Source organism: Anomaloglossus baeobatrachus, chromosome 2 (assembly GCF_048569485.1).
Source record: "Anomaloglossus baeobatrachus isolate aAnoBae1 chromosome 2, aAnoBae1.hap1, whole genome shotgun sequence".
Lineage (NCBI taxonomy): Eukaryota > Metazoa > Chordata > Amphibia > Anura > Aromobatidae > Anomaloglossus > Anomaloglossus baeobatrachus.
Window position 1 is genome coordinate 631,646,806 of NC_134354.1, and position 27,866 is coordinate 631,674,671.

Genomic DNA, 27,866 nt, shown 5'->3' on the forward strand with positions numbered 1-27,866 from the left:
ATCCTCTACAGCTCCAGGAGGCTCCTGCTCTCACACTGGCTCTTTATAGCTCCTGATGCTGGGAAAGGAGGTAGTAAAACACTAGACCACACATCAAATATAATAATAATAATAATAATAATAATAATAATAATAATAATAATAATAATAAAAACTGAAATTGCACAGTAGACAGGCACAGCTCATATGTGTGTATGAGAGAGTTTCTGTGTGTGGTTCATGCCCCTCACCTGTCTGTGTGATAAGATCAGCCTCTTGCAAAGGATCAGCCTCTTGTAGAGGATCAGCCTCCTGTAGAGGATCAGCCTCCTGTAGAGGATCAGCCTCCTGTAGAGGATCAGCCTCCTGTAGAGGATCAGCCTCCTGTAGAGGATCAGCCTCCTGTAGAGGATCAGCCTCCTGTAGAGGATCAGCCTCCTGTAGAGGATCAGCCTCTTGTAGAGGATCAGCCTCCTGTAGAGGATCAGCCTCTTGTAGAGGATCAGCCTCCTGTAGAGGATCAGCCTCTTGTAGAGGATCAGCCTCCTGTAGAGGATCAGCCTCCTGTAGAGGATCAGCCTCCTGTAGAGGATCAGCCTCCTGTAGAGGATCAGCCTCTTGTAGAGGAGCAGCCTCCTGTAGCCTAGATCAGTCTTGCTAAAATCTTTACCACTGTCTCATGTGTTCTGAAAATGGTGGCTGCTGAACTGCTCCTCAGCTCCCTCATACACATTCATTATGAGTCAGTACTCTACACTACCACAGGGGGCGCTGCTGGGCTCAGTGAGATGCATCAGACTGAAATAGGCTGTCCTGATTCATTCTCAGTAGAACATTAAGGGTATGTGCGCACGTTGCGTACTAGCCCAGCACCGTAAAAGGTGCGCTTCAGAGCGCAGCTGAAAAGCTCCGTTCTGAAGCGCATGGTGCCGGCGAGACCGTGCGCTCTGCCTGCAGCTCCTGCCATAGACAGAGCAGGAGCTGCCGGCAAAGCGCACGGAAGAAGTGACATGTCACTTCTTTTTGCGCAGCGCTTCGGCAGTAGCCGAAGCGCTGCGCTCTGAGACACCACGTGCGCACGGCCCCTGCACAATCTCCATAGACTGTGCAGGGGACGCAGGACGCATGCAGTTACGCTGCGCTGCAAAGCGCAGCGTAACTGCATGAATTTACGCAACGTGCGCACATAGCCTTAGTTCAGCAGTTCATATAGTTCATTTAGTTCACAGGTCACATGATGCATTTCCTGTCACCTCCTCCAGAGAAATACTGAACTAAATGAACTAATCACCAAAATGAACTAGAATTCCCATCACTACTGACAGGGACTGTGTGTGCAGGGGGCGGGCAGGGGGTGAGGCTGGACACTGGGGTGGGCGGTGACAGCTGTGACTGGGAGGTTTTGCACAGGAAGTGGTCAGTTTGCTTGTGCTGAATGTGAACAAGAAGCTGCCGAGAATAAAGGGATAATTCAAGAGGAACAAAAGTTAGAAAACAAAAAATAACAGTGTAGGTGTGATTTATATGACAATACAGCACAGATTAGCTTAACAAAAATTTTTGAGTTTATGTCGGACAACTCCTTTAATATTTTTGGAAGTTGCAGTGTTTTTTTTTTTTTAAGCTTTGGCTATCATAGGAGGATATCTGTTTTTGCAGGCAACTATTACTGTGCAGAATTATTAGGCAACTTAATAAAACCAAATATATTCCCATCTCACTTGTTTATTTTCACCAGGTAAACCAATATAACTGCACAAAATTTAGAAATAAACATTTCTGACATGCTAAAAACAAAACCCCAAAACATTAGTGACCAATATCGCCCCCTTTCTTTTTGATGACACTCAGCAGCCGACCATCCATAGATTCTGTTAACAACAAAGAAGTATTCCCAGGTGCAAGTAATTTTTATTAATAAATAGTGCTAAACAAGTTTCATTCATAGAGGTGTTCCCATTAAGTCATATAGATATAACTATAACCCCCAGTCCGCTATAGAGCAAACCGGGGAGCCAATTCACAGATAATCAACAATATTTCACACAGGTTACCATTGGATACATAAATGTATTACAAAGACTCCCAATAAGCCAATACTCAGCAATATCTTGCTAGATAGCAATAGTCCATGACAGATATAGCCTCCACTCCTGTGGACAGATGAAGAAAATGCCGTTGGGCTGAGATATGGAAATCCTCAGTATGTTGTACTGTAAGGTGGTAAACCTGGTGACTTTTTTGCTTGCCTCGACGCGTTTCCCCATACATATATAATGGTTCCTCAGGAGGCTAAGGCTGTGTGCACACGATGCGTTTTTTACCGCGGAAACGCTGCGTTTTGAACCGCAGCGTTTCAGTGGCAAATTGCATGCGTTCAGCTTTCCCAGCAAAGTGTATGGGAAAGCTGAAAAATCAGTGCACATGCTGCGTTTCTTTCCGCAGCGTTTTGGATGCCAAAAATCGGTGCGGAAAGAAAAGCAGCATGTCACTTCTTTTGTGCGTTGTGGCTGCGTTCTCTCCCCCATTGAAATCAATGATGCGGGTCAGAACGCAGCCACAACGCATGGACCTGCTTTTTTGTTGCGGTCCGCGGCCTTTGTCGGCACGCCAGAACGCAGGCATTTACCTGGAAGTGAGGTCAAGAGGCTTCCTGTTGACCTCACTTCCTGGCAAAGCCCCCGGTGTCGCCAAAGTGCCCGCCCCGACCCCCCTCCCGAAAATCCAACATGGCCGCGCGCACAGTAGCGCACCGGCCGCCCTGCTCCTATGATTTCTGTCGCATGTGCAATAACACATGCGACAGAAAACTGTTCCCCAGGCCCTGCCCGTTCACCCCCTATTCCCCCCGGTGTCATACATACCTGTCCGGTCGCAGCGCTGATCCCCCGCGGCCCCCTCCTCCTCCTTCAGTGCACGCCGGCCGGTCACATGAGCAGAGCAGCTGACAGCCAGCACTGTGTTCAGTGTGAGCTGTGCTGGCTGCTCGGCAGTCTGCAGCTGTGACCCGGGGAGAGTGGGTGCAGATTTTTGCACCCACTCTCCTCAAATGGAGGGTCTGCCCTCCTAGAAAATGGGGGATACGTTTCCTGAACGTGCCCCCATATTCTAGAAGGTCCAGAGGCGACGTGGGACATCCATATGGATTTCTGCGGACCCATTTTTTTTTATTAAATTGGAGAACAAGGGAATGATTTGGGGAGTGTTTTTTCTAATAAAACATTTTTTGTTGTCTTTTTTTGCTTTTGTTTACTGTCAATTAGTTATGTCGGGTGTCTGATAGACGCCGTGACATCACTAATTGCTGGGCTTGATGCCAGGTGACATTACACATCTGGTATCAACCCCATTTATTACCCCGTTAGCCAACGCACCAGGGCGCGGGATGAGTTGGGGCGAAGCGCCAGGATTGGCGCATCTAATGGATGCGCCACTTCTGGGGCGGCTGCGGCCTGCTATTTTTAGGCTGGGAAGAGTCCAATAACCATGGCTCTTCCCACCCTGAGAATACCAGACCCCAGCTGTCAGCTTCACCTTGGCTGGTGATCTAATTTGGGGGGACCCCACGTTATTTTTTTTTTTATTCTTTATTTATAAATAAAAAAAAACATGGGGAGCCCTCCAAATTGATCACCAGCCAAGATGAAGCTGCCAGCTGTGGTTTGCAGGCTACAGCTGTCTGCTTTACCCTGACTGGCTATCAAAAATAGGGGGGACCCCACGCCATTTTTTTCATTTTTTTTTTTTTTTTTTTATTGGATAAATACTAAGCTAGGCACCCTTTAGTGCCACATGAAAGGTACTAAAGGTGCCAGCTTAGAATATGCAGGCGGGGGTAGGACGTTCTATATATTTGACATCCCTTCATCCATTGACGCTTTTTAGGCTGTGTGTCCACAATCAGGGTTTGCAGCGTTATGGGCGCTGAGTGTTTTCCCTGCGTCCATAACGCTGCGTTGTGCAGTAGAAGCACAGTGGAAGGATTTTTGGAGATCCCATGCCCACTGTGCTTCTTTTCTCCGCAGCATAAACTGACCGGTGGCGTGGCTTCCCGAGCCTCAGCATGTCAATTTATGCTGCGGAGACGAGAGTGTTCTCTGCAGGTAGCATAGAGCTCCACAGCAGCCTGAACCCAAATCGTGGGCATGGGCAGCTACAGGAAGGCTGACACTGTGTACTAGACGCCGTGTCGCTGGATCATGGCCACATAGCCTTAGGCCCCTTTCACACGTCAGTGATTCTGGTACGTTTGTGCTTTTTTTTAAACGTACCAGGATCACTGACATACGCAGACCCATTATAATGAATGGGTCTGCTCACACGTCAGTGATTTTTCACTGCACGTGTCTCCATGCGGCGTACCCGCGTGTGCGTGATTGCCGCACGGAGACATGTCCATTTTTTTCTGGCATCACTGATGTCCCACGGACCACGCAGTGGTGTGATCCGTGAAACACGTGCCAGAAAAAAACGTGCTTTTAAAATAAAAAACATTTTAACTCACCCGGCTCCAGCGATGTCCTCTGCAGCCCGTCCTCCCTGTTCCTTCTGTGCCGGCTCATTATTGTCGCGCATATTCATGATGCACGACACAGCCGACCCGGAAGCAGCTGCTGCGGGGGTCAGCGCCGGCCGGATGCTGCACCGCGGGAGCGATCAGCACCATGGAGAGCGGGAGCGGGTGCAGGTGAGTTAATCTCTAAGTGCAATCACGGGCCACGGAGAACGGAGCCCGGATTGCACTTAGACAACCCACGTGTGCCGTGATTCACGGCACACGGAGGGACATGTGCGTGTTTTACACGCCAGTGAAAAACGTCAGTGTTTTTCACTGACATGTGAAGCGGGCCTAAAAGTGAGAATATTGTTGCTACAGCAACATTTTGGGTGAAGTAGCTGTGGATTCAAAATGCTTAATATACTCCTGAATAAAATCCTTGATGGGTGCAGATTCCAAAATGGGGTCACTTGTGGGGGTTTTCTGACGTATAGGTACCTAAGGGGCTTGGTGCGCGAAGTTTATTTCAACTTTTCCAAAATTCAAATGGTGCTCCTTCCATTCCAAGCCCTCCCATTTATCCAAACAGAATGTGGAGAAGGAAATGACATCACAGGTTTTTTTTTTCCAAAGGTCTGTGTTCAACCAACTTTATTATCACTGACAAGTCTTAAAAAACGCACCTAAAAAAACGCATGAAAAACGCATGAAAAACGCATGCGTTTTCGATGCGTTGTTTCTCAAAAAGCATTGTTTACAATTCTCCCCTCTGCCAGAGGGTGCGTTTTTTTCCGCGCGGAAAAAAAAGCAACGTGTGCACATACCCTTAGGGTATAAATACAGACTATCAGAGATCCCTCCATACAACACAGTGCATGCAGTTAAAAAAAATACATAATACCAATAGATCAAACAACCAGAAATACTTGCCCTGATTGAAGATTAGATAAGGGATAGTTAGCATCAGATATGCAGGTCCATGGTGTCAAAAATCCTGGATAATACCGCTTGTAGGTACAGGTACTGTACAGCCCAACCGCATTTTCTTCATCTGTCCACAGGAGTGGAGGCTATATCTGTCATGGACTATTGCTATCTAGCAAGATATTGCTGAGTATTGGCTTATTGGGAGTCTTTGTAATACATTTATGTATCCAATGGTAACCTGTGTGAAATATTGTTGATTATCTGTGAATTGGCTCCCCGGTTTGCTCTATAGCGGACTGGGGGTTATAGTTATATCTATATGACTTAATGGGAACACCTCTATGAATGAAACTTGTTTACCACTATTTATTAATAAAAATTATTTGCACCTGGGAATACTTCTTTGTTGTTAACCTAATATAAATATTCCCTTGACTCTACGTCACGAATTTTGATAATTCCATCCATAGATTCTGTCAGTTGCTTGATCTGTTTACGATCTACATTGCCTGTAGCAGCCACCACAGCCTCCCAGACACTGTTCCGAGAGGTGTACTGTTTTCCCTCCCTGTAGATCTTACCTTTTATGAGGGACCACAGGCTCTCTATGAGGTTCAGATCAGGTGAACAAGGGGGCCATGTCATTATTTTTTCATCTTTTAGACCTTTACTGGCCAGCCACGCTGTGGAGTATGTGGCCCATCCATCTGGCCTATCAAGAGTCCCTCTCATTTCATCAGTCCATAAAACCTTTGAAAAATCAGTCTTAGATATTTCTTGGCCCAGTCTTGACATTTTATCTTATGTTTCTTGTTCAAAGGTGGTTCTTTTTCAGCCTTCCATACCTTGGCCATGTCCCCGAATATGGCACCTTGTGCTTTTTGATACTTCAGTAACGTTGCAGCTCTGAAATATGGCCAAACTGGTAGCAAATGACATCTTGGCACCAGTTTGGCCATATATCTGCAGGCTAATATTGTTTGGGGACATGACTAGTTCTCTTTAGACATGACGCAAACGCAGCACAGAAGTTTTTACTTTTTATCATGTCATTTCTGCTATTTTTGTGCTATATTATGTCTATATTTTATGTTTGTATTCATGATACAATACTAAGAAGTGTTTTTCTTTTTCCATAGATTTTTCCAAGAATAGGCTGACCGAGGTTCCAGTAGAAGTTTGTCATTTTGTGTCACTTGAAGCACTCAACTTATACCAAAATTGTATCAAAGTTATTCCAGACACATTAGCCAATTTGCAAATGCTGACCTATCTAAATATAAGGCAAGTATCATTATTGTTACACTGCGTTATAATTTTCTTCTCGTTTTGTTTGTATTAAAGTAGTAGTCTGGGACTCGCATCTTGATAACTTATCTGTAAGATGGGTCATCGATATGAGATTGGTGGGAGTCTGATCTGACTCATCTAGCGCCCCCACTCTGTAGTTGCTGCACCCATGCTCTGAACCTTATTTTTATTTACAAGTGAATGGAGATAAATTGCAGCCACTAAACAGTGTGTGGCACTACAGCCTTCAGCTCCATACGTTACTGGCAACTGGGCACTGCTGGAACAGATTTCGGGGTGAGTGCCGAGGAAGGATGTATGTTTTTTTTAGAAAACAGAATGTCAAAAATAGACACATTTATTTTATTCTTCCTGGTTTTTTTTTGTTTTTTTGTTTTTTTTTATACCATGCTCTGATTCCTAGTCATTATTTGGAATCTCTTTGAGCTATTTTGAGCTTTATCCTTTTTTTATTTATTTTTTTACTTTTTTTATTGTATTTATTTTATAAGCTCTGATTTTAACTTGAAAATTGAGAAGCTACTAACACATACACACATACACATTTTTTTGCTTAACATGTTAGACCAAAGTCATCGCGAAAAAGATCTTTTGATACTGTGAACAAGAGAGGGTAACGTTTGTGTTGCTCTCTCAAAATGCATTGGGATGCCTAGTATGGCACATTTACAAAACTGGTGTTTCATGTCCTGGCCTTTATCCCTAGATGTTTGGTTAAAATATACTAAATTTATTAAGCGGCTCAGTCTTCCTAATAGATTTGCCGCATCTTGGATTATGCGGTATGCCTCAATGGACAGTGATAGTAAACGAGTAATGATCGTAAATTAGTCATGCTGTCGGGGGCTTTTCTCTTTTAACTGAAAAGTGGACAGGGAGGTGGAAAAGAGGTAAAAAGTCATTTTTGCACAAGAAAACTTGTGACTTTTGGGCACCACAATTGTCATGCACGTGTATTTTTATAAATGTTCCCCAAAAGTACAGTTCTTCACAGCATAATATCGTAAGTGTACATCCCTACAAAAATAAATTAGGTATTAAGTATTTATCCCCAAAATGCTTGCAACCTGCGCTGTTGGCCAAGATATTTTTTTTTAGCAGTATGCATTTTAAGTTTATGAAGTTGGGGGACAATAAGGAGTCTGTACTCAGAAGGTGCCAGCGTAGTGCACTACAGGTAGCCCTACAACTGACCCCTTTAAAGGGAACCTGTCAGTCGATTCATGGTGCCTAAACCAAGGGATGCATGAATGCTTGACTACACCATTGCAGGTATAAATACCCGATTACAATCGTTTAGCCAGTATCTGATTCATGCTGTCCACAGGTTAGGTAGCTTAAGCTGACTGATAGGTACTCTTTAAGGATCTTTACTCTATCTACAAGGCCTTTTCAGTGACATACTAGATGACTTAAAGATTACATAAAAAGTAATGTTTTCTAAACCTTGAATGTTGTGGTTATTTTTCCTTTATTATACATTCTGGTTGAAACCAAAACAGGTATAGTAGTATGTGTGGAATGCATATGTTTTGATCTACCATTTGTTATACAGAGTTTCTACATTTCTACAAATAAATATAAAGTATAATTTTTGTTAAGGTATCAAAACACTGTGTTTAACCAAACTGTGTATATAAAATCTGTGTAGATTGTGTAAATTCTTTTACAGGTATTTTATTATTTCAGCCCTTCTAGGTAAAACCTACACATTTTTGAGATGCCTCTACTTAAGCAGAACAGATTGTGTGTGTATGTATATATACAAGTGTGCATATGTATACACTACTAACAAAAAGTTAGGGATATTTGGCTTTCGCGTGAAATTTATGTTAAACGTAAAAAGTTCACTCTACAGTGATATTTTACCATGAAAGTAGGCCATCTAAGTAGAAGCATGCAATGGTGAAAAACAAGCCAACAACAGTGGTGGGTATACCCCCCCCCCCCCCCCCAAAAAAAATGTCAATGCCTCAATAACTTGTCATGTGGCCTTAAGCATCAATTATAGCTTGACAACGACTTCTCATGTTGTTCACAAGTCAAGTTATAGTCTGCTGGGGGATGGCATCCTACTCCTCTTGAATATTGATTGAGCTTCTGGGGTACAGAATTACGAGCTTCTACATGGCAACTCAGCTGGTCCAATGGGTTTTCTATGGGATACAGGCCCCTCCGTGTAAGATACTCCAGTCTCCATCGGCCATTCCATAATGATGCGACTTTGATGAGCTGGAGTATTGTTGTCTGTGAAGATGACATTGGGCCTGTGTTGTTCGTGCAGAGGTACAATGACTGGATTAATGATGTTATTCTAGTAGTAGGGACTTGTCACAGTACCATTCACAAAGTGTAGGGCAGTTCTGTATTAAATAGACACACCTGCCCTCCTTCCACCACCACCAAAGGCTCATCTGGTGACAATAGTGGCTGATGCATAGCGCTCTCCTTGATGTTTCCAACATCGTTGGCGGCCATCATTTTTGCTCAGCATGAATCGACTTTCATCAGTGACCAGTACTGAGGCCCATCCAGCGTAGATGCGCCATGGCCAATGCAAGACGATAACGCCTGTGCCTGGTGGTGTGGTCAGGTACCCTTCAGGTCACCAACCATGTCGACGACACTGATGTAAATGGTTTCAAATGGTTTGACGTGACACTTGGGTGCCTCTCACCTCCCTTAATTGAGCTTGGAGTTGTGTGATATTCATCATCCGGTTCTGAAGGGCATTGTTCTTAATGAATCGGTTATCAGTGTGGGATGTGGCCAAAGGACGTCCACTTCTATGCCTTTCTGTGACACTTGTAGTCTCTCTGTATTTCTGTTGCAACCTTCTGATGACACTCTAAGCTCAGTGGTCACTTCCGTCTGAGAACCTCCTGCTTGAAGCCTCGGAAAGGCGAGGTACTGTTTATCTTTTGTTAGATATTGACTTGATCTCATGATGTCAAAATGTGAACAGCCTGATGAAGAGGACTGCTTAAATACCAATTCTAATTGAACCTCAAAATTTATTTGGCGAGTCATGGATGAAACACCTGTTGTGAATTTTGCCATTAATCTCCTTGTTAGAGAAGAGCAACTTGTGCAAAAAAGTATTGAAGCATTGAACAGTTGGAGATGTGTAATCAGAAGATTAGAGAAGGTCACATTAAGTTCAGCTGAAAAGGTTAGAGGGAACTTTAGGATCATCCTGAAATTTCACCTGAAAGCTAAATATCTCTAACTTTTTGTGAGTAGTGTGTATAGTATATAGCTATATAGTATATACTGTAGAAGAGAAACTCATGGTATGTACATAGTTCCCTGGAACTAGAAACATACTCCCCATGTACAGCAATTCTTCTTCACTGCTGCTCCACTTTAACTGATTTCAGCAGTGACTTCACAACTTCAGGGTAAGTAACCGCTGCAGCCAATCACTAGGCTCACTGGCTCTTCCAGATTAGTTGATGTAGAAGCCAGCAGAGGCCATATGAGGCTTCAGATAATCTGTTTGAAAGCTTTGGATCCTGGGACTTTACCAACTTTCACCTATTGAAGACCACTTGCATATATTCATGACAATGGTAGTCTTTAATCACAGGGGCCTTTTTCAGCAGAATAGTGCATCCTGCTACACCATGAAAAAAATTTCCAGCAATAGCTTGAGGAACATGAAAGGGAGTTGTTGATGACATGGCTTTCAGATTTCCCAGATCTCCATCTGATTGAGCATTTTTGTAATGTGCTGGAAAACAAGCACTATCCAAGGAAGCCCCACCTTACAATTTACAGGATTGAAAGGATTTGCTGCTAGCCTGTAGATGCCAGATATCACAGGAAACCTTTAAGTTTTGTGAAGTCCATGCCTTGTTGGGTCAGAGATGTTTTAGCGGCACAAGGGCAACACACACAATATACGGCAGATGGTTTTAAAGCAACTCTTCAGCTTTAAATCTGTAAATAGTGATGTGTATATGTATTCAGCCCCCCTAAATCAATATTTTTTATGAAAACTAGTGATGGGCGTACTTGCACATATCTGAGATCGGCGTCTCTAACTGGATTTAAAACAAAATAATAAATAAAAACCACAACGGTTCCGGTCCGGAATTGATCCCGGATATCTTGTTGGACACCGGCTCCCATACAAGTCTATGGGGACCAGAATTTGGTGCTTGAAAATAGTGGTAGAAGGCATAGGAGGATTAGAAGAAACGCGCTATACTTACCGAGTTTCCAGCGCGGCTGTAACTGCTTCCGGGCCGGCCGCTCACTCTTCTTCCGGGGCTGCTCATTAGCCTCATACGTATTCACTGCTTCCCCCGCCCACCGGCAGTCCTGGTGTCTGTGATTGGTTGCAGTCAGACAATGCCCCCAGTCTGTGTGAAAGTGTCTGACTACTTGCAATCATATATGGACATATTGGGTTTCATTTCAAAATTTGCACAGTTTTTCTTTTTAGATGCTATTTTTTTACCTTCATGTTCAACTTTAATTTGTGGCCATACATCAGCTGAAAGGAGCTCTGAGAAAGACAGGTAAAAAGTGACCCACTTTCCTGTCAGAACGAGCTCACTGATGGATTCTCATGCACAGAGGTCAGACTCTTGTTAGTGCCGCTCTCCTCACACACTGACCAGTACTACTGTCCATACAATGGCTGCTGTTGGAGGAGCATTTGACCGGACCTGTCCATCTTCAATAGGAAAGTCGCCTTCTCATGAGAGGAATTTTATAATTGATGGACAGATCCAATCACCTGCTTGTCCACCAGCAGCCATTGTATGGACAGAATAGCGGAGTATGAGGAAAGCTGCATTAACAGGAGAAAGTGGCCGACATGAGAATCCGTCACTGAGCTCGTTCTGACAGTCTACAAAACTTGTAACAAAACCATTCACACGCAGCCAAGCGGGTCACAGAGACATCCCACTGCTGTTGTTTGTATTTTTAGCTCTTGGTCAATTAGAGAAATAAAAATTCATTAACTGCATCATGACAAAACCCAATTGCAAAAATGATTTTTATCTGAAAATACATGTATTTACTTACAAAAAAAAATAGAAGCAAAATATTCCTTAAGATGGCTAACCCCTTCATGACTGATGACTTATATTTACGTCATTGGCCGTATCCCTGCCCTTGATTCAGGCTGACACCCTGAGCCAGAATCTTTCCCCTGCACTTGATGACTGATTTAATCAGCCATCATGTGCCTCTAACAATCACAGTTATGGTAAGTTCACACAGTGCGTTTTTCGGGTGCGTTTTTGCTCAGAAAACTGCATGACTTTGCTTCCCCAGCAAAGTCTATGAGTTTTCATTTTTGCTGTTTGCACACAGCGTTTTTTTAGCTGCGTTTTTGTGGTGCCCACAAAAACGCAGCATGTCAATTATTTTTGCGTTTTGTTCAAAAAAATTTTCAAAAACGCAATGAAAACAGCAAATTGCAAATATAGCTGCGTTTTAGTGCGTTTTTATTACTAAAAACGTAGCTATAAACGCAAGGGGTGGGTAGTAAAGTGACCTGTACAGGAAGAGGATTCCTTCTGTCAGTAAACACAGAAGCGTCAATCCTCCCGGTACCGCCAACTCTGCTTCCATTTCCCGCCTCGTGCCATGTCCGCTCCCGTGCAGGAGGTGGAAGCGGCTGCTAAATCAAAAGTGAACAGTAGAAAAATGTCATACTCACCTGTCTGCAGACTCCTGGTGCCATGTCCGCTCCCAGCTCCTCTCCCGGTCCTGCCACCCCCGCTCCGGCTGTGTGCCGGCTCCCAGGCACGTTTGATAGCTGCATGACCTGGCCGTGAGGACCTGGTGGTGATCACCTGATGCGGTCACCTGACGCATCAGCTGATCGTAAGTCTCGCGGTGATGCCGGATTTTACCGCCGAGTGACTGATTCCCCGGCGCTTGCAGTCAGTTCATGACAGCTGCAGACAGGTCGGGGTGATCTCCGGACTTCAGGTGAGAGCACCGGAGATTAGCCCGGCCTGCCTGCAGCTGTCATGAACTGAATCGCAAGTGCCGGGGAATCAGTCACTCGGCGCTCGCTGTAAAGTCCAGGCTGCACGTCAGAGCTCAGGTGAGAGCTCCGGAGTGCAGTGCAAGTACCTGAATCCAGGCCTGACATTACTGGAGATTCCTCCGGTAGCCAGTCCGACGCTGCACAGAAGTGGGTTTTTTGTTTGTTTTTTTTGCACTGATGCATCAGCTGATTGTATAAAAGCCGTTTATACAATCAGCTGCTGTGTCATGTAATTCATGTCCTTGAACCTGACATCATCTAATCGCTTTGCCTTCTAGCAAACCGATCAGATGATATTGGATCCGGATTGTACGGCGCGGGACCCTTGACCCAGGATTACTGCGGAGGGGGGGTTCTTTATGTCACTAAAGATGGAGTCACTAATTGTGTTGTGTTTTATTTCTAATAAAAATATTTTTCTGTGTGTTGTGTTTTTTTTTTTTTTATCTTTATTAGAAATTCATGGTGGCCATGTCTAATATTGGCGCGACACCATGAATTTTGGGCTTAGGGCCAGCTGATAATACACAGCTAGCCCTAACCCCATTATTACCAAACGAGCCACCCGGCATCAGGGCAGCTGGAAGAGTTGCATACAGCGCCAGAAGATGGCGCTTCTATGAAAGCGCCATTTTCTGGGGTGGCTGCGGACTGCAATTCGCAGCGGGGGTGCCCAGAAAGCTTGGGCACCCTGCATTGTGGATTCCAATCCCTAGCTGCCTAGTTGTACCTGGCTGGACACAAAAATTAGGCGAAGCCCACGTCATTTTATTTATTTTTTTTAATTATGTCATGAAATTCATGAAATAATTAAAAAAAAAAAAAAAAAAAAGGGCTTCCCTATATTTTTGGTTCCCAGCCGGGTACAAATAGGCAGCTGGGGGTTGGGGGCAGCCCATACCTGCCTGCTGTACCCGGCTAGCATACAAAAATATGGCGAAGCCCACGTCATTTTTTTTGTTTGGGGGGGGCAAAGAAATCCTGCATACAGTCCTGGAAGGAGGATGCTGAGCCTTATAGTTCGACAGCTGCAGTCTGCTCTCCTGCATTCACTATTGGATGGAGGATGCTGAGCCTTGTAGTTCTGCAGCTGCTGTCTGCTCTCTTGCATCCACTAGTGGATGGAGTATGCTGAGCCTTGTAGGTCTGCTCCCCCTGACTCTCCCTCCAGCATACAGTCCTGGATGGAGCATGCTGAGCCTTGTAGTTCTGCAGCTGTCTGCTCTCCTGCATACACTAGTGGAGAATGAAGAACATATGGAAGAAGGAAATGACATCAGACGTTTTTGTTTTTTTTTTTTTTTCCCCCCAATAATCTTTAATGGCAATGGCAATGTTGATAAAAAAAAATGCAGATAAACGCAGTGAGCAAAAACGCAGCAAAACCCAGCCACAAAACGCGGTAAAAAAGAATGCGTTTTTTCATGCATGTTTTAAAGACGCTGCGTTTCTGTGTGTTTTAGCGCTAAAAACCGCACAAAAACGCACCGTCAAAAAAGCGCAGTGTATGCACATAGCCCAACCTAGTTAAATGAGAGCAGCATTCAACATGCGCAGACATAAAGTGTGTAATTGATCTCACCCCCTGGTATGCCCGTTACTTTTTCGTGTGGAGCCAATGGACTGTCATGACAGTCGGAGGTCTACTGAAGACCCCCATGCCTGTCATCAAAATATTCCTGTGAATGTCGGCACATGGCCAGTATTCATGGGCGATCGTAATTTTTGCTATACAGAGCATCTGCGCAGCACAAGAGATTGGCCGAACGCAGCGTCAAGTCCATTAAATGGACTATTAAATACTGTATTTTTTGGATTATAAGGCGCACCTAGGTTTTAGAGGAGTGAAATAGGAAAAAAAGTATTGAAGCAAAAAAATTTGGTCAGGACACATTGTGATGGGTGAGATCTGCTGTGCTGCTGACACTGTTTTGGGGGAATCTGCTCCTGACACTTTTTTGTGGGGGTAATGTTCCCTAATTCTGTACTAATGTCCCCCATCCTGGGCCCCTTCCTTCTATATATATGCCTCCCATCCTGGTATATATGTCTCTCATCCTTGTATATACTGTATGTTCCCCATCTTGGACCCCTTCCTGGTATATATGCCTCATCCTGGTATACGTGTTCCCCCATCTTGGTATATATGTTCCTCATCCTCACCCATTACTCAGCAAGTCTAACATCTGTGGTTACAATCCACGGAGACTAAGCAGGTAAATTCCAAACACTTTAAAGTCTATAAGCGCCCTTTTTCAATGGTGGCAAAATGAGGAATCTAAAGGAGTTCTTCCAGGAACATTTCAATCATTAGATCTTGGAATAATAATCAGTTCCACAATTGTGTGTGTTTTAAAAAAATAAATAAATGTTTGTTCCTGTGCGGAGATAATCTTATATACTGTACTAGCTGTACTACCCGGCTTCGCCCGGGTTAATAACTGCTGTTAACAAAATAGAATGTATTAACAAAAATGTATTCTGCACACAAAAACCACAAAACAAATAGATAGAAATGTAATTATTAAAAGGCAAAAACTAAGCTAATAGAAGCATTTCACAACATATATTTCAACACCACAGATATTCCACACAGATTTAACATCCTATGACCTCACACATACTGAGAATGTCCTTTGTTGCCTATATTAACCAATGAGAGCTCAGATTAATTAACTGTAGCAAAATAGAAGCTAAGCTGTGATTGGTTGCTATTGGCAGCCTGATAAATCTCCAGGCAACAGAAAGCCCTCCCCCTGACAGTATATATTAGCTCACACATACACATATACAGTTAGGTCCAGCAATATTTGGACAGTGACACAAGTTTTGTTATTTTAGCTGTTTACAAAAACATGTTCAGAAATACAATTTTATATATATAATATGGGCTGAAAGTGCACACCCCAGCTGCAATATGAGAGTTTTCACATCCAAATCGGAGAAAGGGTTTAGGAATCATAGCTCTGTAATGCATAGCCTCCTCTTTTTAAAGGGACCAAAAGTAATTGGACAAGGGACTCTAAGGGCTGCAATTAACTCTGAAGGCGTCTCCCTCGTTAACCTGTAATCAATGAAGTAGTTAAAAGGTCTGGGGTTGATTACAGGTGTGTGGTTTTGCATTTGGAAGCTGTTGCTGTGACCAGACAACATGCGGTCTAAGGAACTCTCAATTGAGGTGAAGCAGAACATCCTGAGGCTGAAAAAAAAGAAAAAAATCATCAGAGAGATAGCTGACATGCTTGGAGTAGCAAAATCAACAGTCTGGTACATTCTGAGAAAAAAGAAATTGACTGGTGAGCTTGGGAACTCAAAAAGGCCTGGGCGTCCACGGATGACAACAGTGGTGGATGATCGCCGCATACTTTCTTTGGTGAAGAAGAACCCGTTCACAACATCAACTGAAGTCCAGAACACTGTCAGTGAAGTAGGTGCATCTGTCTCTAAGTCAACAGTAAAGAGAAGACTCCATGAAAGTAAATACAAAGGGTTCCCATCTAGATGCAAACCATTCATCAATTCCAAAAATAGACAGGCCAGAGTTAAATTTGCTGAAAAACACCTCATGAAGCCAGCTCAGTTCTGGAAAAGTATTCTATGGACAGATGAGACAAAGATCAACCTGTACCAGAATTAGGCAACGTGATGGCATGGGCATGCATGGCTTTCAATGGCACTGGGTCACTTGTGTTTATTGATGACATAACAGCAGACAAGAGTAGCCGGATGAATTCTGAAGTGTACCGGGATATACTTTCAGCCCAGATTCAGCCAAATGCCGCAAAGTTGATCGGACGGCGCTTCATAGTACAGATGGACAATGACCCCAAGCATACAGCCAAAGCAACCAAGGAGTTCATGAGTGCAAAAAAGTGGAACATTCTGCAATGGCCAAGTCAATCACCAGATCTTAACCCAATTGAGCATGCATTTCACTTGCTCAAATCCAGACTTAAGACGGAAAGACCCACAAACAAGCAAGACCTGAAGGCTGCGGCTGTAAAGGCCTGGCAAAGCATTAAGAAGGAGGAAACCCAGCGTTTGGTGATGTCCATGGGTTCCAGACTTAAGGCAGTGATTGCCTCCAAAGGATTCGCAACAAAATATTGAAAATAAAAATATTTTGTTTGGGTTTGGTTTATTTGTCCAATTACTTTTGACCTCCTAAAATGTGGAGTGTTTGTAAAGAAATGTGTACAATTCCTACAATTTCTATCAGATATTTTTGTTCAAACCTTCAAATTAAATGTTACACTCTGCACTTGAATTCTGTTGTAGAGGTTTCATTTCAAATCCAATGTGGTGGCATGCAGAGCCCAACTCGCGAAAATTGTGTCACTGTCCAAATATTTCTGGACCTAACTGTAGACAGGTCATGTGACTGACAGCTGCCGTATTCCCTATGTGGTACATTTGTTGTTCTTGTAGTTTGGCTGCTTATTAATCAGATTTTTATTTTTGAAGGATAATACCAGACTTGTGTGTGTTTAGGGCGATTATGTGGCGAGGTTGGTGTATGTGTGGTGAGATGTGTGCTGAGGGTGGTATATGTGTTCATGTACGTGATAGTGTGTGGTGCATTTTGTGTGTGTGTTCATATCCCAGAGTCCGGTGAGTATCCCATGTCGGGGCCCCACCTTAGCAACTGTACGGTATATACTCTTTGGCGCCATCGCTCTCATTCTTTAAGTCCCCCTTGTTCACATCTGGCAGCTGTCAATTTGCCCCCAACACTTTTCGTTTCACTTTTTCCCCATTATGTAGCTAGGGGCAAAATTGATTGGTAAATTGGAACGCGCGGGGTTAAAATTTCGCCTCACAACATAGCACCCGGCGCTGCCCGGGATAGTAACTGTCTCTCTGTTTCTCTCCCATTCTCTGTCTGTCTTCCCCTCTGTATATATCTCTCTGTCTCTCTCTCTATCTCTTTGTCTGTCTGTCTCTTTCCCTGTCTGTCTCTTTCTCCGTCTGTCTCAATCTCTTTCCCTGTCTATCTCTTTCCCTGTCTGTCACTTTCCCTCTCTTTCCCTGTCTGTCTCTTACCCTGTCTGTGTCTGCCTCGTTTCCTGTCTGTGTCTGTCTCTTTCCCTGGCTGCATTGTGACACGCCAACATTCCATATAAGGGCGTGGCTGCGCATTCTTCTGAAGTTCTGGCTGCACTGTGGCTCCCAGCTCCATTCGCTTTAATGGAGGCAGGTTTTTTGGCGAATAACTGTAAAGAGTGGAGTTAAAATTTCCCCTCGAAACATAGCCTATGACGCTCTCGGGGTCCAGAAGTGCGAGTGTGCAAAATTTTGTGGCTGTAGCTGCGACGGTGCAGATGCCAATCCCGGACATACGCAAACACATACACACATATACACACACACATTCAGCTTTATATATTAGATGTGTCCCTGCTATGTACTGTGTAATGGCTGTGTCTGACTGTACAGGGACATGGCTTCATCATACCACATCTCCTTGGTAGGAGAGGATGCAAAAGAGAGTATGTTTGGGTGAGATCACAGCTGATTCTTTTTGTGAGGTAAAACATTTCTTTGCCTGTTTTTTTTTTTTTTTTTAAATATTTTACCCCAAGTAATTAATAATTTGCGATACCAAGCAGTAATGTCTGTATACTTTTTTTTTTCTTTTACTTCCTCTCCTACCCAGGAGCTGTGGTATGATCAGACCATGTCCCTGTACGGTCAGACACTGCCATTACACAGCACACAGCAGGGACACATTTGTAACATCTCCGCACAGGAACATTTTTTTTTAACCACATCCAAATGTGGAATTTATTATTATTCCAAGATCTATTTATTGAAATGAACTTTGTTTGTGGGAAAACTTCTTTAAATTTGTGACTTTGCTCACACCTCTGGAGAAAGGGCACCTATAGACTTTACAGGGTTTGGAATTTACTTGATTAAGGGGGCTTTACACGCAGCGATATCACTAGCGAGTGTACCCGCTCCTGATGTTTGTGCGTCACTGGCAAATTGCTGCCTGTGGCGCACAATATCGTTAGGAGCCGTCACACGGACTTACCTGCCTAGCGACGTCGCTGTGGCCGGCGAACCGCTTCCTTTCTAAGGGGGAGGTTCATGCGGCATCACAGCAGCGTCACTAAGCAGTTACCCAATAGAAACGAAGGGGCGGAGATGAGCGGGACGAACATCCTGCCCACCTTCTTCCTTCCTCATTGCCGGTGGGCGCAGGTAAGCTGTAGTTCGTCGTTCTCGAGGTGTCACACGTAGCGATGTGTGCTGCCTCGGGAATGACGAACAACCTGCGTCCTCAACAATCAACGATTTTTTGAAAATGAATGACGTGTCAACGATAGACAATTTGGTGAGTATTTTACATCGTTAATGGCTGCTCGTTGGTGTCACACGCAACGACGTCGCTAACGATGCCGGATGTGCGTCACAGAATCCGTGACCCCGGCGATATATCGTTAGATCCGTCGTTGCGTGTAACGGGGCCTTTAGTCTCAGTGACCACAGATGTTAGACTTGCTGAGTAATAATAATAACCTGTTTAGGCAGCAAAAATAATTTTAATTTACAAATTTACATACCCCCAAAAAATGCTTATGATGTAAAGTAAGTATTTATTTTAAGTAACGTAGTGAGGCTGCTGCAGTGGATAAAGGATGTGCGGACTCAGAGCAGTAATTATAGGCCGCCTCATACAATCATTCCTCGCGTTCTGCGTCCTAGCTGGCCGCGTTGGCCTTTTCTTCCGCCCACACACCATTTTTTCGCTGCATATAGAGATCTGGCTGTGAATCTCTCCTCACATGGCGCTCTTGGACGCTGTTCAGCTGCACTTCTGAAAACACGAGGGAGTTCGGAGTTCTTTTTTTACATGTCTTTATGAATCACTTAAGAAAATTAAAGCTTGGCGCAGAAAGCTACCATTTCATTTATTTATTTATTTTTTATTTCAGTCGAAACCAACTTTCCTCCCTGCCAGCTTGCTTATGTGGTCTTCCTCTAAAAGTCTTAATTGCAAGTAATAATAAGCTTGGATTTCTGCCAGAAGAAATAGGTCAACTACAGCAGTTAATGGAGCTGGTATGTCACCAAATGTAATGTATTTATCCATCACTTGCAGTTTTTTTTTAAGGAAAGTTGTAACCTAAAGCTGATGTGTGGGATCTAAGGTAAGCCAGATTTATCAAACCCTGTGGGATAATGTGAACTTTGTCTATTGACTTGAAAATTGGTACTTTCCTATGAAAGAAAACAGAAATCTGGCAGGGAAGTCGCTGAAAGACCTCTGGAAAATCACTTAGTGAAACAGATTTATGAAATTGAAAAGGCCAAAGTGACAGCGGAGAATTTGTCACAAATTGCTATAGCGCTAGAGCTGAAAAGCGGCATTACAAGAGCAGCGGCACACGGTAATTATGTAGGATGCACCCGGCTGTGCCAGTGTTCTTGGTCTTATTGATGACAAAACAGGCATGACGAAGCCTTAATATAGTAGTGTGAACACACTTGTATAGTAGACCATTAACCCCTTCACGACCGAGGACGTACTGGTACGTCCTACATCATGAAGGGGTGATCACCTCTGGATGCTGTGGTGATCCCCGCACATGTCTGCTGATTTGTATAGCAGACATGTATGCCTTGCAGGCGCAGGGGGATCTTAAATCCACCCGCGCCTGTCAACCCCACAAGTGAACACACTTGTATAGTAGACCATTAACCCCTTCACGACCAAGAACGTACTGGTACATCCTAAATCATGAAGGGGTGATCACCACTGGATGCTGTGGTGAGCCGGTGGTGATCCCCGCACATGTCTGCTGATTTGTACAGTAGACATGTGTGCCTTGCAGGCGCAGGTGGATCTGAAATCCACCCGCGCCTGTTAACCTCGTAGATCATGCTGTCAAAATGTGACAGCACTTTTTAAATGCCTACAGCGGGTAACGCGCACTTACCGCCGCCATCAGAAGCCCTGTGACGTGATCACACAGAGCTGATGGTTGTCATGTGATGACTCCTTTCACTATCATGACGTAGGGCCTGTTACAGCAGGCAGAGCAGCGGCTGTAACAGAAGACGAGCATTTCTCCTGGGCTCAGCTGTGCAACTCTGATCAAGAAAAATGAATGAGTGATCAGACTGCTAATCCTTCTAGCCCTCTAGGGGGACTAGTAAAAGTAAAACTAAAAAAAAGTTTTAAACATTCTTTAAAAAATAAAAAAATTAAAAGTTCAAATCACCTTTCATTCGCCCCATTGAAAATTAAAGGGTTAAAAAAATACACATATTTGGTATCGCCGCGTTCAGAAAGGCCCGATCTAGCAAAATATAAAATCAATTAATCTTATCAGTAAAAGATGTATCGGCAGCAAAATTCCAAACACCAAAATTACGTTTTTTGGCCATCTCATATTTTGTGCAAAAACAGGCGATCAAAATGTAGCATCTGCATGAAAATGGAACCATTAAAGACGTCAGCTCGAGACGCAAAAAATAAGCCGTCACTGAGTCCAAGATCCTGAAAAATGAGCACGCTACAGTTAGGGGTCGCAGAAACTGGCTCAAAAAGTGTGACGCTTTTTTTGGACAAACTTCTGATTTTTTTTTTTAACCCCTTAAATAAAAGTAAGCTTTTGTACATGTTTGGTGTCTATGAACTCGTTCCGTCCTGAGGCATCACACTGACACATCAGTTTTACCAATGTCGTGAACACGGTGAATAAAGTATCCGAAAAACATTCATGCAATCGCACTTTTTTGAAATTTTTTCACACTTGGAATTTCTTTTGCCGTTTTCCAGTACAAGATATGGTATAAGTTATGGTTTCATTTAAAAGTACAACTTGTCTCAGAAAAACAAGCCCTCATATGGCAAGATTGACGGAAAAATAAAAAAGGTTACTGGTCTCGGAAGACGTGGAGTAAAAAAATGAGAAAAGCGGAAAATTGCCCAGGGGTGAAGCGGTTAATGCAGCATATGTATAGAGAAAACCAGAAAGGCTTCATTGTGCAGGCCCAAATGTTGCCAAATGTTGTGTCTAGGTGAATAACCACTTACACTATGACCTGAACATGTAGCATGGTGACATAGAAGATTACTAGAGTTCTTTCTATCTAGTGGCAGTGATTTGGTTCTTGGCATGTAAAGGGAATCTGTCACCAGGTTTTTGCTCCCCCCATCTGAGAGCAGCATAATGTAGAGACAGAGACCCTGATTCCAGCGATGTGTCACTTACTGAACTGTGTGATGCCATTTTGATAAAATCACTGTTTTCTCTGCTGCAGATCTAGCAGTTATACAAAGCTCATGAATATCCTGGACTACCTGGCAGCACACCAAGTAGTCCTCTAATGATAATCTCCTGCTAATTAATCAGTGATTTTATGAAAACTACACTACCCAGTAAGTGACACATTGATGGAATCAGGATCTCTGCCCCTACGCTATGCTGCTCTCAGATTAGGTGGCAAAAACCTGGTACCTTTAATACAGGACACCAAGCTCTGAGCTCAATCCTAATATTCTTACAATATTAATAGGAGAGAATAAATGATTGTACGTTCTGACTACCTCGATTGATAATAAATTCTCCTAAATACAATCAAGAGCAAAATAATACCAACATACTGTATATAGGCCAAACATGTGCCAAAAGGACACAATTTTGCTGATGTCAGGCTACTGAGAGTGTTCGATTGTAGACGTATAAACCAGAGATTACCCAGACGAGTACATAAAATGTAATCCGCAAAGCTGACGTGAACCTAAAAATGTGCAGTGTACGCAGTAAAGCATTTATCTCGGGGTTTAGTTGCTAGAACGACTGTAACATTCATTTTGTTACCGCAGGACATCAGCTGCAACGAAATCACATCTCTGCCACAGCAAATAGGTTTACTGAAGGCTCTGCGCGAATTAAATATAAGAAGAAATTATCTGAAAGTTCTACCTCAGGGTAAGTGCCGCGTGTGTCCTGTCCGTTCCCATAGTGTCATACTGGGAAGAGAAGTTGTGTAAGCCGTGGGCTACATGGTACCGTTCTCAGGCGGACAATGATCACAACTACATGACAAATGTGAGTGTGGGCACTTTGCTAAAATTGCAAACCTGGATTCTTGCAATCTGTGCGTTGTAGCAAAATAAGAGTCACTGTGTAGCCCCAGCCTAAGCCGACCTTTATTGGATCATTCAAGTTAAGTCAGGTTTAACCTGTCATTAAAGAATAACTACACTTTTGTTTAATTATCCTCGAGACTGCAAAGTTATGAATTTTTGTAATATTCCTCATTATTTTATTGTCCCACCTTCTCTCCCAAACGCTATTCTGCAGTGCTGTTTTACTGTCCAGTTCATTGTTCTTTAGAAGCTTCTTTTAACTGCTGCTCAGCAAAATTTGCGCTCTATATTCACACAGTGTCTGTATGGGACTTTCCGTGTCTGAAGGAAGACACATTATATGTTTTGGCTGATCAATTGGCCAACAGACATTTTGGCTGTGTCTCCTATACACAGGAGTGCTCATTTGGCTACGTTTTCTCAGTTTATTGGCTGAGAAAGCCATATGTATTTGCTGTCAATTTATCTTCCAGAGAACAAATCAATTGGTAATTCAAAAACGGGCATGCCTGATTGATGTCTTCTCTAACAATCAGTGGGCCGGTGCCCCCGTACACAATAGAGTGATTACCAGACCTGTCAATATTAGCGGGCACAACCGACATTAATCTAACCTTGAACCTTTCTGCTCATCAACCTTTATAATCAAACAGGGGAATTCCCGTACACAGACTCCTTGTATATACCGTACCAATACTGCCAAGGAACAGTTGAAAGGAGCTTTGACTGATCAGGGGTCCACAATCTTTGTTTATTTTTGTACTGATTTTCTGCTTTAGCTGTCTTTGTGTATTTTTATCATCAATGATATTTTCTTTCTGAAATATAATAGCAGCCAATAATCAAAAAATGTATGCTCTTTGAAAAATATTAATAGTCACTGAGATGTTGGCCTTTAGGTTCTTTGGGGTATTAGATTAGAGTCTAATCTTATGCCATGATACTGTTAAAGGGAATCTGTCACTGTTTTCAGTTTGTTTGGTTTTTTTTTTTTTGTTTTTTTTTTTATTGATTCATTTGGGGCATACAAATGGCATAAATCTGAAACTAGCCATACCTGTATGTCTCCTGGATGAGGGGTCGTTTGGCAAAAATCCTCTTTTCTACCTATAGGGCGTGTGTTGCCCAGAAATTAAGCCGGCCATGGGTCTTCATTATACAGGATTCTTCCTCAATTCCGTTCAGAGTCCCAGTGACGTCAGGTGTGTGGCGGAAATCCTGCGTCTGCGCATTCTGCCTGCAGTCCCTCCCTGCACTGTGAAGCAGCAGTGACTCTCCGGTGCCTGCGCACAGCAAAATTTAAGGCTGTGCCCACAGAAGGTGGAGCAGTTCAGGGAGGGACTGCAGAATACGCAGGTGCAAGATTCAGGGGACACCAGGGAAGAGAAGGGGAGGAAGAATCCTGTATAAAGAAAGGTCGGAAGGTAGAAGATATAAAAGACGATTTTTGCCGAACGAGCCATCATCCAAGAGGCATACAGGTATGGCTAATGTCACCTCTATGCCACCTGCATGCCCATATTAATAACTAAAAAACTGCAAAAAGGAGACAGATTACCTTTAACACTAGAAGTCCTAGGAATTTCGAGCTCCATAGGGTTCCAATGGTTGAAATGTTAAATGACCCCTCTCTGGCACTTCTAGTGATAAGCCAAAATAATAATCCTATATTTCCAGCAGTTCTGTACCCCAGGCACCCCTCCACCTCAACACATACCTCTCATATAGTTGAGCACAACCCCTTCACTGTGCTCCCTGTGTAAATTAATCTTAATATATTAGGCTTAATTATTAAAAATGAATTGGCTTTACCTTACATTTGCTTGTGAACTTTTAAGTCTCTTTATCGCCTTGTGGTGCTAACTAAGTATATATTTTTATTTGCAGAAATAGTAGACCTTCCCTTGGTAAAACTAGATTTTTCCTGCAATAAAATCCTGATACTACCCCTTTGTTTTAGAAAAATGGTGCAATTACAAGTGTTAGTTCTTGAGAATAACCCACTACAGTCTCCTCCTGCACAGGTGAGTGTTTTTGTTATTTCTTTATTTTTATACTTGGCCTTTTGTTAAGTAGTTTTGTTAATTGAACCATTATAATTATCCAGCGAACAGTCGATAAATATACGCCACATTATTTACCGTACAGCAACACGTCATCCTGTTATTCTGTGAAAAACACCAAATTTGTATATTTTGGTTTCTTCTTAAAGTAATGGTCCAGTAGATAAAAGTGTATTGCCTATGCCTTTGGATAGGTGATAACTTTTAGATGGGTTGTGGACCACCTTCTCAGACCTCCACTAACTATCAGATTGGGGCACTTTCATTCCCATTAGAGTACATTGCCAGTGCTCATGGCCAGCCACCGCTCCATTCATTCCCTATGGTGCTGCCAGAGGAAGCTGAATATAATGATCCTGCAGCCTGATAAAAAAAAAAATGAGATCGTTGGGGGTTCTTGCGATCGGACCAACACCAGCACTTTGGATGGGTATGTTTTATTACGTATGCATACCATTGTTACCTAAAATCTCCGCAATAGCACCCACTAATTAGCTAATAGATGATTTTTCTTAGGCCCCTTTCACATTGTGTTTTTAGCTCTGTTCAGTGGTCCTGTTGGAGCTTCCGTCCAAACACCCCCGCAAAATGTGTTTCGGACGCATGCGCTGACGGGGCCATTGACTATAATGGGGCAGACTGAGTCAGCGTGTGCTCTGTCGTCCACCATTTTCGGGTGTATACACTTTCTGCAGGCGGACACCCAGATGTAGTAGAAAACGTTCGGGTGTCCGCCTGCAGAAACCATGTATGCCCGAAAAGGGTGCAAGACAGAGCACACGCTGACTCCATCTGCTCCATTATAGTCAATGGCCCCGTCAGCGCATGCGTCCGAAACACGTTTTGCGCGGGGGGGGGGGGGGAGTTTGGACGGAAGCTCCGACAGGACCAGTGAACATAGGTAAAAACGCAATGTGAAAGTAGCCTTAAAGTACTCTTATCTGGTGACAAGATCATATTGAAGAAATGAAGTCTGTGATCTCAACCTACAACTGATATATGCTTAAAGTGTTTTTCTGATTAGTATTTAAAAGGGATCTGTAATTAGGGTTTGTTACCGTATCCGAGAGCAAAATAATGTAGGAGAAGAGAGCCTGATTCCATGATTCCAGCGATGTATCACTCGCAGAGATGCTTGCTGTCATTTTCATAAAATCCCTTTTTTTTTTATCTCTGGCAGCTCTAGCAGTCCTCTGAATGCTTGGCTCTGTATAACCCCGCCCACACCACTGATTGGTAGTTGTGTACAGTGGTGGGGGCAGGGTTATATGGAGCTTATGAATATTCTTGACTATCTGTTAGGTTTAGTAGTCCTCTAATGATAATCTCATGCTGATAAAACGATTATTTTATGAAAACTACACTAAATAGCCAAGTAAGTGACACATAGCTGGATTCAGGATCTCTGCCGCTACATTGTGCTGTTCTATGTTTAGGTGGCAAGAACCTGGTGACAGATTCCGTTAGTGATACAGTATGTAGTATCACTAAGTACTGTATTGTCTGTAGCAGAAATGGTTCTATAAGACTTATGATCTTGCTCCTGGTGGTGATTTCCAGCCTATGTGACATCCTGTATTCTTCATGTCGGCATCTCCCTCTCTCCACAGTTAAGGTTCACACATCTTGTATTCCCTGTTTTCTCCAGTGCTCAGCCAATCGCAGGCCGCCGCTGGGACCTGCTGCAGTCAGTGATTCTCGATACAGAAAATAGGCAGATATCCCTCCGGGAAGGACCTAGCCAAGGAGTGGCTCTTTTTAAGAAGACCACCATAACCACCATATTAAGTGGCCCTTTTAGTCAATATCCAACTCTTTGACGAGTTTAAGGATATGACGAAGGCCAGGTATCCATCCACAGACAGCTGTTTCAGGATATTGCCCCTCATCAGTGTGGAGTAGAATTCTGGCTAGGTGGGAGTAATGCCTAGTAGACCAAAAAGACAAAACAATAACTAATCTCGGGGAGACCAGCCAGAGAAAACTTCTGTCAGCCAACAAAGGCGCTCAACACAGTGAAATCCTAGGTGCATTACCCCCTGGGAAGTATGCAAATCAAAAAAGGTCTGTGGAGCCTCTATTAGGAGTCTCGACACAGAAAATAGCCAGATATCCCTCCTGGTCCACAGACCTTTTTTGATATGCATACTTCCCAGGGGGCAATGCACCTAGGATTTCACTGTGTTGAGCGCCTTTGCTGGCAATGTTTTCTCTGGCTGGTCTCCCAGAGATCAGTGATTGTTTTGTCTTGGCAGGCAGTGATTGGCTGAGCACACATTGTATGTAGGGAGGGGAACAGTAAGGAGAGACCAGTAAGGAATTAGTGCGGTGACTATTGCACCTTTTTATTTGTTAAACCGCTCTGAGCCTTCTGGACAACCTCTTCAATGATGCCAAAAATGTCTCCAAGAACCATTGCCTATTTCGTTGTGGTACTTTTCGATCACTAGAATGTATCACAGCAGAATTAAATATACATATATTACTTATATATTGGTTGAAGTGCAAATATTTGAGTAGGAGGCTTCCACTTCCAGCACTCGGCTGTGTTATTTTTTCACAGTCTTAGTCATTTTAATCTAGTAGCGTTCTGCGCAGGTGCATTGGCCACAGAACTAGAAAGCTGTGGCTTCCACAATAGAAATGTATTCTTGTATTAGAACAAATGAGATTACGAAAACAAAACCTGCAGATCAAAGAAAAGGACCAAAATCCAAATCCCTAGTGAGCGGAAAGATCAGGAGGAAAGCTGAAAGTCTTGTGTGGAAGGGATGTGTAGTGAAGGGGAGGATTATGTCAGAAACAGAAGCTTTTACATAATAAGTAATGATAAATACAGGGCAACAGGACTCGGGGGCTGCTTTTTGTTTTTGTGAGGATGCAAATTATTATTTCTTGTTAATACTTTATTTTCTATGGGTAGAGATAGGGGAAGGCCATTCAAAGATACCCATACCATTGTTA

General features: G+C 43.3%; 1 protein-coding gene across 6 annotated transcripts in view; it reads left to right on the forward strand.

The window, feature by feature from the left end:
• The window catches only part of LRCH1 (leucine rich repeats and calponin homology domain containing 1), a 330,560-nt gene that overhangs the window by 128,806 nt on the left and 173,888 nt on the right, over positions 1 to 27,866 (forward strand). For all 6 annotated transcript variants that reach the window (XM_075336886.1, XM_075336889.1, XM_075336887.1 and 3 more), the window contains exons 2-5: positions 6,544 to 6,688; positions 19,673 to 19,799; positions 22,573 to 22,678; positions 24,727 to 24,863. In XM_075336886.1, coding sequence (XP_075193001.1) covers positions 6,544 to 6,688; positions 19,673 to 19,799; positions 22,573 to 22,678; positions 24,727 to 24,863 — 515 coding nt within the window. The remainder of the gene's footprint in view (positions 1 to 6,543; positions 6,689 to 19,672; positions 19,800 to 22,572; positions 22,679 to 24,726; positions 24,864 to 27,866) is intronic.